The 12483-nt window shown below is 34.3% G+C and overlaps 1 protein-coding gene across 1 annotated transcript in view; it reads right to left on the bottom strand.

The window, feature by feature from the left end:
* Positions 1-419: 419 nt before the first annotated feature.
* FAM174A (family with sequence similarity 174 member A) overlaps positions 420-12483 on the bottom strand; it is a 36917-nt gene continuing 24853 nt past the window's right edge. The window contains exon 3 of the mRNA XM_029941357.1: positions 420-1010. Within this exon, the coding sequence (XP_029797217.1) occupies positions 1007-1010 (4 nt within the window). The 3' untranslated portion in view covers positions 420-1006. The remainder of the gene's footprint in view (positions 1011-12483) is intronic.

Raw genomic sequence — 12483 nt, 5'->3', positions numbered from 1 at the left:
ATGACCAATGCTTTTCCTAGAAGTTCCTTTCTAATTTTTACAATGTGAAAAACTGAAGCTCAACAGGGTTAAATGATTAGGAAAGAGCTAATAAAGTCAGTCTCTGTATTCAGGTCTGTCTGACTCCAAAGTCTATGCATTTATTTTAATTCCTTACTCTCTGGCACCAAAATATACGACTGAAATGTTTCGTCATTACTTCTATCTTTCAAAATACTGTAAATAAATAAAATGTCTTTGAAATTCACAATTTATAAAATATCTAATCAAGGAAGGTATCTTAATTCAATACGTAAATTGCTCAATAATATAATCTTTTTTGAAAGATTTTTCTAGAAACCATACAAAATATACATATTCTATAGTTCTATACTCTTTGGCTTATTGTGTAACCACATACTGTGTGAACCACGTTAAAATAATTTTTATACCATTTATTGTTTTGCAAACAACTCAGACATTTATTAATTTTCAAAAAAAACCCCAAATGCAAAGTAATAAATTTGGCTTCTTTTTTCCCACAAAAATGGGAAATACATCTTGGTAAGGAAATTTTAAATTATTTTTACACACCAGTTGGTTGTTGGGATTTATATTTTTAGCAAAAAAAAGAAAAAGGCAAAAAACCCTCCCCAAAACAAAAAGGCCCACCCCAAACCCACAAAAAAACAAAACATCAACTGATTAATATATAAAACTGTTTACAACAATATGGTAAGCAAGAAACAATAACTGATCAGAAAACACCCTGCTTTAATTTTCACACAGATTTCTACTATAGTGCAGTTTACTCCCAACAACTCTGAGCCCATTAAGAGCACTTCTATACATTCAAAGACATAAAAAAATGATACAGTATTTATTGCAACAACAAAGTAAAGGTTCTCATAATATATATAACTTAAATACCCCGCCCCTAGTGATAAAGTGGCTTCTTATTCCTTAAACATAGAAATTCTGCTCTTCATTGTAGAAAGATGAAGTCCTTTCATCAAAAGGCACATTCTTATCTGCAAAAAACAAAATGAAACACAAACTATAAATGCTCATCCTGGAATAAATTTCAACACATTTTAAAACATCCCCAAAGATTTGGAGTGGTAGGAAGCTGATGAAAGTATTGATTGTAAGGGAATGACAATGAATCGGCATTGAATAAAACAAATGATTATTTTGCCTATATTAATTAAATCAGATCCTTATCTTTTGAATTATAATCCTAAAATTTCTAATGTGGGTAATAAAAAACTATTTCATAGTCATACTAAAGCTATACCCTCACATAATATTCATAAACAACCTTAATTGACTTAGGTAGACAACACAATTATTTCTTTCTATAATTTCTGTAAATACAATTCTTAACTGATCCTATTTCTAAACCTTCACAAATAAGGATTTAACTGAAGCTGCAGGGCTGGAAGGATACTCTGAAATAAAATAAAGTTTTTAATCTTCAAACAGTTATAAAATGTATCCATTCAGAGGTTTTCCATAAACATATAAGGCAAGTTTGCCCATCTTCTTACTTCATTGACTAGTTTATGGTAATATGAAGTTATATTTTCATCACATTTTATTTATTTATGTATTTATTTATGTATTTATTTATAGTTTACAGGGCGAGCAAGAGTCAGAGAGAGAGAGAGAGAGAGAGAGAGAGAGAGGATGATTATCTTAAGCAGATTCCATGCTCAGTGTGGAGCCAGACAAGGGTCTTGAACCCATGACCCTAGGATCATGGCCTGAGTCAAAATCTAGAGTCAGATGCTCAACCAACTAAGCCACCCAGGCATCCCCAGCATATACATTTTTATAGAACTTAATTCTAATTATACATCAGGCTATAATGTGAATCTAAACCATAACTTCCAAGAAATTTCTGCTAGTAAGAACCATTACAACCAAAAGTATTTAGTCAAAGTAGAAGAACAGCCAAAGCTGTGCAGATTTTAGTAACATAATAAATCTTCCTTTATAATCACCATTAACATTTAGAGCTTAATGGGAGATATGAATAATACTCTCTTCTAATTTACTGTTTCATCTGAATCTTTAGTAAACAATCTAAAGCTAATGAAATTATAATATATTTTAATTTGAGAATTTAAGTTTTTTAACAAAGATATCAAAGGTTATTAAAAAACAATGTAACCCAGTCATCATTTTTACACAACTTCGTCCTTCGCATGCCTGAAACTCTTGAGCATTTTGATAATGAATTTGTGGACTATGAACAAATAAGAATAAAACTTGCACTTCCATTTAGCAGAGTAAGAACATAAAACGACAAGGACCTAATTCCCAACTGTAGCATTGCACAGCCTTTTGAACTCAGACCACATCTGAGAACCTAAGGAACATCTAACAGTGACACTCTAAAATGTTTTGGGATCAAGATGTATCTCGTACATGAAGAATCTCTAAATGTACAGTTTCAGAAATGCATGTTAAGAATCAAAGTCAACCCCAAAACATATGTGAACATGCATACCTGGCTATTACATTTACCTTACATTTCATTGAACTTATTTTTGTTTTCCAGACTGTATAACCTGCTTTCCTACTTAGAATATTGCATTCCTTGAATTGGAATTTCTTCAGAATTCCTGTCTAACACGTGCTATGTGCTCTTGTGGAACCACCATTCCCTAATATCTCTGGCAGGACTAAACTACAGACCAAACAATACTGAAGGTGTTCTTTCTCTACAAGCCCCATAGGAAACATTTTTAACCTAGCAAGAATCAAACTCATCATCTGCTACCCTTGAATCTGGTCTTCCTCTGAACCCTCTCATCTCAAATAATGGTAAAGCAATCTACCTAATCACCATTCCAATGGAGGCCTTGAGATCCTTTGACTACTCCTGCTCTGCATTCTATTGAGTATTAATGCCTTGTCAAAGGCTTTCATTTCTTTCCCCTCTGAAACTAGCTTTTGTTTCTGCTTTACTACCTCTCAATTAAACAACTGAAACAACTTTAAAATATTAAACCATAGGGGCACCTGGGTGCCTCAGTCGGTTAAACATCTAGCTTGATTTCCACTCAAGTCATGGTCTCAAGATTCTTGAGTTTGAGCTCTGCATCAGGCTCTGCGCCAATGGTGTTGAGCCTGCTTGAGACTCTCTTCCTCCCTTTCTCTCTGCCCCTCTCCTGCTCCTGCTCTCTTTCCTCAAAAATAAATAAATAAACTTAAAAAAAATCTGCTTATTAAAGCTTATAAAAAAAGAATGGAATAAAACAGTTTCCAAGAACTTAAGGATGTCTTTTTATGGAAATATTCAAGATGAAAACAGAAAACTATTATAGAGTCCAAGAGCTAAGGAAGAGTTTATAGGTATAGACCAGTCACACTATTTGTCAGGGGACATGATAAGGAAAAACAGCCAAGATTCAAGAAACAGAAGAGGTTCAGTTATGAATGACAGAAGATTAAGAAGCATTTTAGTCTACATAATCATATTCGTTTGCTCCTTATTTTCCCACAACATTCCTCAGTCATGCAGATTTACTCACTTAAGTTTAAAGATTAGATCAGATTAGATCAGATACTCTTTTGTTCTATTTACAGAATTCCCACTGCACATGCATACACAAAAGCTAATGTCTGTTTACAACATTAGATTGCTACTTGTACTGCTCTGAAAAACAGCTACTCATAAACAATAACTCCTTAAAACACATACATTACTTCTTGACCTTCAAACCCAAATATCGCTCTTACTAGCTGCCAAATTTAACCTTCAGATCATTTTGAATTAGTCCGAGTGATATATTATAAGCCATTTAACACTAATCTCCTTTTTGTTTGCTGATAAAAATCTTGACTCATTTTTGTTTTTGCTAGTAAAAGGGGGTGGAAGTCTATTGGGAAGAAGATAGTTCTGAGAAATTTTGATTTTCTGATAAAAAGACTGAGGTGGAGTGGGTTCTTGGCTCCCACCCTCTTGTATCCAAAACACAGATGAGGTGACTGAATTACAGAAGCTATATAACCAGGAGACAAGCATGAGAAAAGGTTGGGGTAAACTGCATAAATTTAGACCCTATGATCAAATAACCATTGAGTTGATGCTAAGAGCCAACTACTAAATTTATTATGACATGAGAGAAACTCTTGAATTCAGAAAAAAATTGTTATTCTATGATCTTTATTAAAATAGAGAAAGTAAAACAGTTGTAAAAATAGTCAATCATAGAGAAGCAGAGAGTAGAATGGCACCAGCTGGGGGCTGAGGGAAAATGAAATGCAGAATTGCTACTCAATGGGCATAAAATTTCAGTTATGCAAGATGAGTAAGTTCTAGATATTTGTCCTATAGCAGTGCACTTACAGTTAATAATACTGTATTGTGTACCTAAAAATTTAAGAAAGTAGAGCTCATGTTAAGTATTCTTAACACAATAAAAAAACACACACGAATCTCTTCTATGAGGCAAAGTAACTGTGCAGTTTTAAATTTTTATGGAAACCTCAGTTTGAGTACTTTTCAAACCTGAAGAATGTTCTGCCTCTTCATATTACACAATAATGCAATAATAAAAAAAGACGCTATTTTCAAGGATAACTTAAAAGCTAACTCAGAAAATCTTAAACTATCAAAACAGCTACAAATCCAAATTAAGTTTGAAAAAAAAGATTGTCCTAATGCAGTCAAGAGTACTGTTTACTCTTTCCTTATTTAAAAAAATTTGTAAATATTAGATGCCTGGAGTTGGGTTTTCCCCCCTCCCAAGTTCTTTTAAAGAAGATACGGTATCTATGGATCTGGAAGATTGAATACTATCTGAGAACACTAGGAATGGTTAATGACTTTATAACTGTGCTTATAACTTTTCTGTCCATAAACCTGAGGTCCTTGTCCCTTTATTGTCTTTAACCCCATTCATGCACATCAGCCTCATGGGGTAGCTATGCTCTGTCTCTCACATCCGTCTATCTGACCTTAGAGACACTGCAACCCAAACAGTCACAACAGGGTATAAATCCTGAACAAAAACAGTTAGCATTTCATTAAATGTATAACTTGTATAAGTTTTCATTTAATAGAGTTAAGTTATACCAGACCAATCAAACGCTTTTGCTCTAGGTCTGTTCTATCCAGCACAACAGCCACTAGCCACATCCAGCAATTTATAGTGTCATTTCAATTAGTTAAAATCCAATAAAATTAAAAGGTCGGTTCCTCAGTCACACTAGTCACAATTCAAATGTGCAAGAGTCACGCGTGGCTAGTAGCTATCAAATTAGATAGGATAACTCTAGACAATGCAATGAAATGAGAAAAGAACATTACAAAATAAAATCTGATGTTACATAACATTTATTAAAATAGTATACAAATAATTCATGTTCGTAAGCACATTGTGATGTCTAATTAATGGAGCAAGGCAAATTTTCTTCTAAGGCTCAATGTCCACAGAAAAGTAAAATATACCAAAAAAAAAAAAACCCCAAAAAGGTTCTCTTTTATTACCTTTTGTTAATTATTACTTTTATCATTTAAATGATGACAAAGACTGCACAGTACCCTTAAGTGGATAAAGTATAGACTAGTAACACAACATTACTAATTTTTATCTAAAGTAAACATTAGTACTTTGACATACTCCTATATTCTATTTACTTTGAATAATATTAGTGTTTATTCTGATAATATGTTTCACATTGAAAGTAGTGTTTTAGAAATTAGAACTATTTTCAAATTGGTAACTGTTTGAAAAAGATCTTCTTAATGAGTGTTTCTGGTTAAATAATTATATCAGATCTGCTTTCTAATTCTGATATAGTGATGCTAATATCCAGAAAATATTTTGTGGTCAAGTAACATTGAGCACAAATGTAATGAAGACATACAATATTAAATTTAATGAAGCAGAATAGAAGTAGCTAAGAAGCAAATTTAGGGTTTTAAAAATTACATACCTGACAAAAATTACTAAGACAGTCTTGAAGTGATGTAAGTGGCAGCTTTTAGAAGCTGCTACCAAGACTGTGAAAATGTCCTGTAATGTACATCAGTGTAAAACACTACTGATTACTCTACTCTTTGGAAGTAATCAAACAGAATAGCAAGAAAGTATTGCTCCCATTTGTAGTTTTGTGTCATAAAACACTTTTAAACTGTTTTGGGGACTGGTTATGTGTATTTGTCTCTAATACTTTTCTTTGAAAATTAAATTTTTAGTCCTTATATGCTGATTCTTCAAAAGTTTTTCGAATCAACAGGGCTGAAACATCCTACACAACAGTTAAAGAACCAACATTTGCTTTTTAGTTTTATGATTTATTTGTACAAATGTTTCAGTATCCAAACACAAGAAATCACCTCTCATATACAAAATTAGGATATCAATAGCAAATTTAGGAGAAGTTATATTAATCAATTGCTCAAGTTATTTTTTTCAGATTCCTACATTTTCCCAATGTCACCATATTAACCTCAATGCTTAAAGTACTAGACAGAAATGGTGACAATAATGGATAACTCCTCAATATCCATTGGAACACAAATCATAATTTTTAACTAATTAGGGTACTTTCATTTTCCTCCCAGGAGTTTAATTTTGAAATGGCCACATGACCAATGACATGGAAAGCAAAAACAACAACAACCCTATTTAAAATTTCTGGGGAAACTTTTCTAATTCCCAAGAAAGGGATACAAGAGAGCAAGTCCCTAACTTCCACTGGAAGTTGCCATTCTAGATATGATGGTAGAAAGTGCTGGCACCATTCTATCACCAGCCTAAAAAAGAAGCCAACACAACAAGATGTGCAGAACCAAGGGGAGCGTAAAGAAAAGAAGCCACAGCCTTAATGGACTGTGTACAGAATTGGCCCTATCTGTGACATAGCATTATATGAAATAATAAATCTCCTTGAGTAAATTTTATATTGGCAGTTTCATATGGTTCCATCTAATACAAAGAAACAGTGAAAATAATTACCCCAAATCTTAACTACCAACAACAACCATTAAAATTCTGATGTATTAAAAACCACAGTAAAAACACTCCTCTCAGAAAGAGCTGACTACAAAAAGATAGTTTTATGCTGTGATAAAATTATAAGCAAGGAAATTCATTTGCCTTTTTGAAAATAACTTGCTTCCTGTTATTTTGTGGATAGATTCTGGAAAATAAAGAGGCACTAATTTTAGAAAGCACTTAAACAATGAAAGCAGCATCAGTAAGAACTGATCCCACAGGAATTACCAGCAGTTATACTCCAAGACAAATATGATTCTGCATTGCACTTGGCAAAGTAGGCATATCATAATATTTACATTCCTTATTTTTAGAGTCCTCATTTAAAAAATAAAGAGTAATAGCAAATGCTGATATAGAAGACAATGAAGAGAATTTAGAATTATTCTCTTTATAAGGGTATAAATCAAATAAATATTTTAAAAATGGATTTAGATTGCAGGAGGAAGAGAAACCTATTACTTAAATTCTCTGAGACTCAGATATCCTATCTTTAAAATAAGATCAATGGCTGGGGTGGGGAGTGTGGGTGTTGCCTGGGTGGCTCAGTCAATTAAGCCTTGAACTTCAGTTCAGGTCATGATTCCATGGTAAGGGAGCCCCAGGTCAGGCTCTTTGCTGACAGCTCAGAGCCTGAAGCCTGCTTCAGATTCTGTGTCTCCCCCTCTCTTCCTGCCCCTCCCTCATTTGTGCTCTCTCTCTCTCTCTCTCAAAAAGTAAATAAACATAAAAAAAAAAAAAAGAACAAGACCAATAGCAACTACTTTGCAGAACTGTCTTGATTTCATAGTACATGTAAGGAGCCTAGTACAGTACCTGGTATAACCTCCACCAAAGTAGGTACCTACTAACAAATGATTATTATAATTGCTCCTATTGTAGTTCTCTGACCTCACTCAGTTCAGACTCCCACTGGGTTCACTGATAACATCCTTGATCTTATCCTTCTAAAGACATTTCTAGCAATATCATCCATTCCCTTGATTTCTTTTATACAGTAGGACTTCTGGTAAGAGGTGAATGTCCTCTTTCAGGGCCTAAAAAAACACCTTATAATATGCTCTCCATAGAAGTACTGGTTTCCCCTCTATATTAACTTTTTAAAAGTGTATTTATTTGTTTTGAGAGAGAGAAAGCAAGAATGCATGAGTGGGGGGTGGGGAGAGAGGGAGAGAGAGAGGGAGGGAGGGAGGGAGAGAGGGAGAGAGGGAGGGAGGGAGGGAGGGAGGGGGAGAGAGAGAGAGAGAGAGAGAGAGAGAGAATCTCCTGAACCCCATGAGCCAAAATCAAGAGTCAGACCCTTAACTGACTGAGCCACCTAGGTGCCTTTCCCCTCTTTATTAATGAGAGAAACAAAAGATATTAACCCTGATTATATATTACTAAAGTCAGTCACAATTAGATGTCTGTATCTTTCCCATAAGATAAGTAAGAAATGTTGACTAAACTGATGGAATAATAGCTGTTTAATCTCTAACAGCAACATTAGAAGATCGGAGAGTCTTGCCCAATGAATCAGCTTCAAATGAAGTAGCAGAGTTTGGACTGTATATCTCATTACTGACAATAATCTCTAAGCTACAGAAGGAAACAGGAATATAAACACTCAGCTACAAAGTAGAGAAGAAATCTGCCCACTTTCCCCAGAGTGAAAGACAGAAAAGACAGAAAAAGGAGACCATAAATGCACAGACTATGAAAAAAATCAAAGCAGAGGTCTAGAATTAGTATAGGTGTTATTTAAATGACGTTTAATATTGTTTGAACAAAGAATAAAAAAGGAGAACAGAAGAACTGTTTGAAGTTTGTTTCTTGGTATATGGAAATATCCATTTTATTGCTCATTTTGCAATAGTAGATCTGGCCTATAGAAGAACATTACCCCTGATTTTGTCAAGTTAAAAAAACCAGTAAAGGGAAATCGCAAGTCTAGTCAAGATTTCTTTGCTCTGTATTTCTGGCTTATGAATATCTACTGTGCTGTTAACTATATAAAGATGAGTATTTTGTCCAATTTTGTTCACCACTGTATCCCCACAGCTTAGTAGAGCATTTGAGGACAAATGACAGGCAGTTTATCACTGCTCTTAATGAAAAAAATAAACCCATGCTATTTGCTGTGTCCACTAGAAGACTCATATTTTCATGGTAAAAATGATTTCATAGCCTTTTACCCATAATCCCAGTACTAGAAATTTACTCTGAAAATGCATATGCACAAGGTTATTCGTTATAGAATAACTTGTAATTGCAAAGTAATTAAAACTATCTAAATGTCAAAGCATAGGCAATGGATCGAATAAACCATGGTACCTACACACCATGGGGTACTAAACAGAGGGGTTAGAAATGAAAAATAGGGGCGCTTGGATGGTTCAGTCAGTTAAGCCTCTGACTTCAGCTCAGGTCATGATCTTGCCGTTCGTGGGTTTGGGCCCCACATCAGGCTGTGTGTTGACAGCTAGCTCAGAGCCTAGAGCCTGTCTTTGGATTCTGTGTCTCCCTCTCTCTCTGACCCTCCCCTGCTTGTGCTGTCTCTATCTCTCAAAAATAAATAAAAAAAACATTAAAAAAATGAAGAAAAAGAGAAAAATATCTTTATGAAGTTATACAGCATGACTTACAGGAGATATTACAAAGTAACAAAAATTATAAAAGAACATATATTATACCTCTTGTGTAAGAAAGAAAAAAAAGCCTAAGAAATACATATTTCTGCCAACTTAAAAAAATTTTTTTTAATGTTTTATTTATTTTTGATACAGAGAGAGACAGAGCATGAGAGGGGGAGGGGCAGAGAGAGAGGGAGACACAGAATCAGAAGCAGGCTCCAGGCTCTGAGCTGTCAGTACAGAGCCTGACGCAGGGCTCAAACCCATGAACATGAGATCATGACCTGAGCCAAAGTTGGAGGCTTAACTGACTGAGCCACCCAGGCGCCCCATGCCAACTTTTATAAAACAAAACAAAACAAAACAAAACAAAACAAAACAAAACAAAAAACAGGAAAGATAAACCAGAAAATAATGAAAGTGATTACCTAAAGGGGTGAGGTGGGGAGAAAGGAGTGGAAGGAATACAAGAAAGAATGATACTTCTCTGAGTGTGTGTGTGGATATTTTTCAAAAACAGTTTTGTATAAAAGTTTTAACTTTTGGAAGCATGTTAGTATTTTTCATATTAAAAATGCCAATAAAAATGGGAAGGGGATGAAAAATTTAAAACAAAAAGCAAACTCAAATGACTTAAATTAGCTGGCTTGTTTATTATAGTGCCACAGGTAAAGCAATTCTGAGCCTGTATTAATATTATTTTAGGATTAAGCAAATGAGTAAATGTGCTGATGTTGTTGGGATCCAGAACATTATTGGAAGTCATCCTTGTGACAGAACAAAGAGAATGCAGTTATGGAAAAGGAAGAAGGCAAGGAAGAACCTAGTGGTGACAGACCAGATATGAAGCAATACTATGTAGGATTTATGTATGTATGTGAAGACGCATGTTATGTGGGCATGTGTTTGCACACGCACACATTTTATAGACCTATCGGCTGAACGGGCCAAGAAGTGAGGACACGCTTTGGTAACAAAGAGCTCATTTAGGGGCCACTCATAGAAACCAAAGCTTTTTCGAGAAATGGGTAGATACAAAATGAGTCTGGAATATCTTATTGGGCCAAAAAGTAAGGAAGTGCTTTAAAAAAATGGGAGCAAAACACAAGGGCAAAGAAGCCAGCTTGAAGAGGCTACCACTAGCAAGTACAGCAATGAATTATAAACCACTGAAACAAGAGAAAAATCATGATTCCACACTGTCAATAGTTAGATAAATGAATGCAGAAGGAATGAGGGAAAGCTCTTGCTTATAATATCAGTGCTAACTGGCAAATATGAAGGAAATGTTGAAGCTGGAAAAATATTATTTTGCAACTATCACAGTGAAGATCAGATGAGGCAAGAATTAAGACAAATGACTGCTAAACTGAGGGGGAAATTTTTATAAGAAGAAGAATATTTTCATGATTTTTAAAATGTCTTATAGTTGCAATGAGGGGAAAAGAGTAACATACTGGAGAAATTGGGCAAAAGTTTAGATAGGTGCATCAAAATTACTACTGCTAGTGAAGGAAAGAACATTGTGTGTCTCCAGATATGATAGCCCAAGAAAGTATTTCAGGTAAGAATGCATAACCTGAATCTAATTATAAGGAAACATCAGAATATCACTTATGTACAACACCCGATGCTCATCATAGTTAAGTGCCCTCCTTAATACCCATCACCCACATTGCCCATCCCCTGCCTGCCTCCCCTCCAGCAATCTTCAGTTTGTTCTCTATAGTTAAGAGTCTCTTAAGTAAAATGTTAACAATAGGTAAACCTAGATATAAAAGTAATAGGATATTCTAGGATGCCTGGGAGGCACAGTCGATTAAGCATCTGACTTCAGCTCAGGTCGTGATCTTGCAGTTCATGAGTTCAAGCCCTGAGTCAAGACTCTGTGCTCATAGCTTGGAGCCTAGAGCCAGCTTCAGATTTTGTGTCTCCCTCTGTATCTCTCTGCCCCTCCCTTGCTCATGCTCGCTCTAAGAATAAATATTTAAAAACATTAAAAAAATAAATAATAGGATAGTCTTTGTACTATCTGTATTCTTATAACTTTTCTGACATTATTCCCAAACAAAAAGTAAGTTTTTTTCCAAAGTAACACATAAATACATGCTCTTGGGGAAAAATATCAACACAGAAGGAAACAGAAGCAAAAATGAAAATGAACTGTCAACTTCCCAATCACTAGAAGTTAAGATTCACAAAGTTAGCATTTTTTTCTTTTTCTGTTCTGCTTTTGTTGCTCTACTGTATCCCAGATCAGTGCTAGGCACTAAAAAGTTGTTATATAAATAGCTTCTCAATCATTCATTTTTTGGATAAATAAATGAATGAATGAATGAATATATAAGCATTGTTTATTTGCTATTCTACTTGTTTTAATCAAACATATCTACATTAAAGTGTTTTTCTATGTCTTTTTTTAAATAAGTGGAGTCATACGACTAATATAATTATCATCAGTGATAATTATAATTCACCCCTGAAACACGCTTCCCTATTATTATAACAGTTTCTCCCACCTAAACTCTCCAAACACAATTTCTTTTTTTTTTTTGGTTTTTTTTTTGACTGTTCATTTTTATTTTATTTTTTTAATATAACACAATTTATTTTTTAACATATGCAATTATTTTCTATCATTTACAATACAGTAGTTGCAATGATACTCCAAACAGAGAAGCAAAGTAAAAAATCAAAACACCAACTTCTGTTTCATGTAATTAGACTTATACAGAAATTAGAAGGTTAAGTAACAACTAGTTAATCACCTAATTTCACAGCTATCTGAAGTGGCAATCGTTATATAGCAGCTTATCTATGATACATTCAAGATACATGATACAATATATTACTTGTTCATAGGCTACAACACAGCC

Source organism: Suricata suricatta, chromosome 6, assembly GCF_006229205.1.
Source record: "Suricata suricatta isolate VVHF042 chromosome 6, meerkat_22Aug2017_6uvM2_HiC, whole genome shotgun sequence".
In the NCBI taxonomy this organism is placed as follows: Eukaryota; Metazoa; Chordata; class Mammalia; order Carnivora; family Herpestidae; genus Suricata; species Suricata suricatta.
The sequence above is the reverse complement of the archived record's forward strand: the minus strand, read 5'-3'. Positions and strand labels throughout refer to the sequence as shown.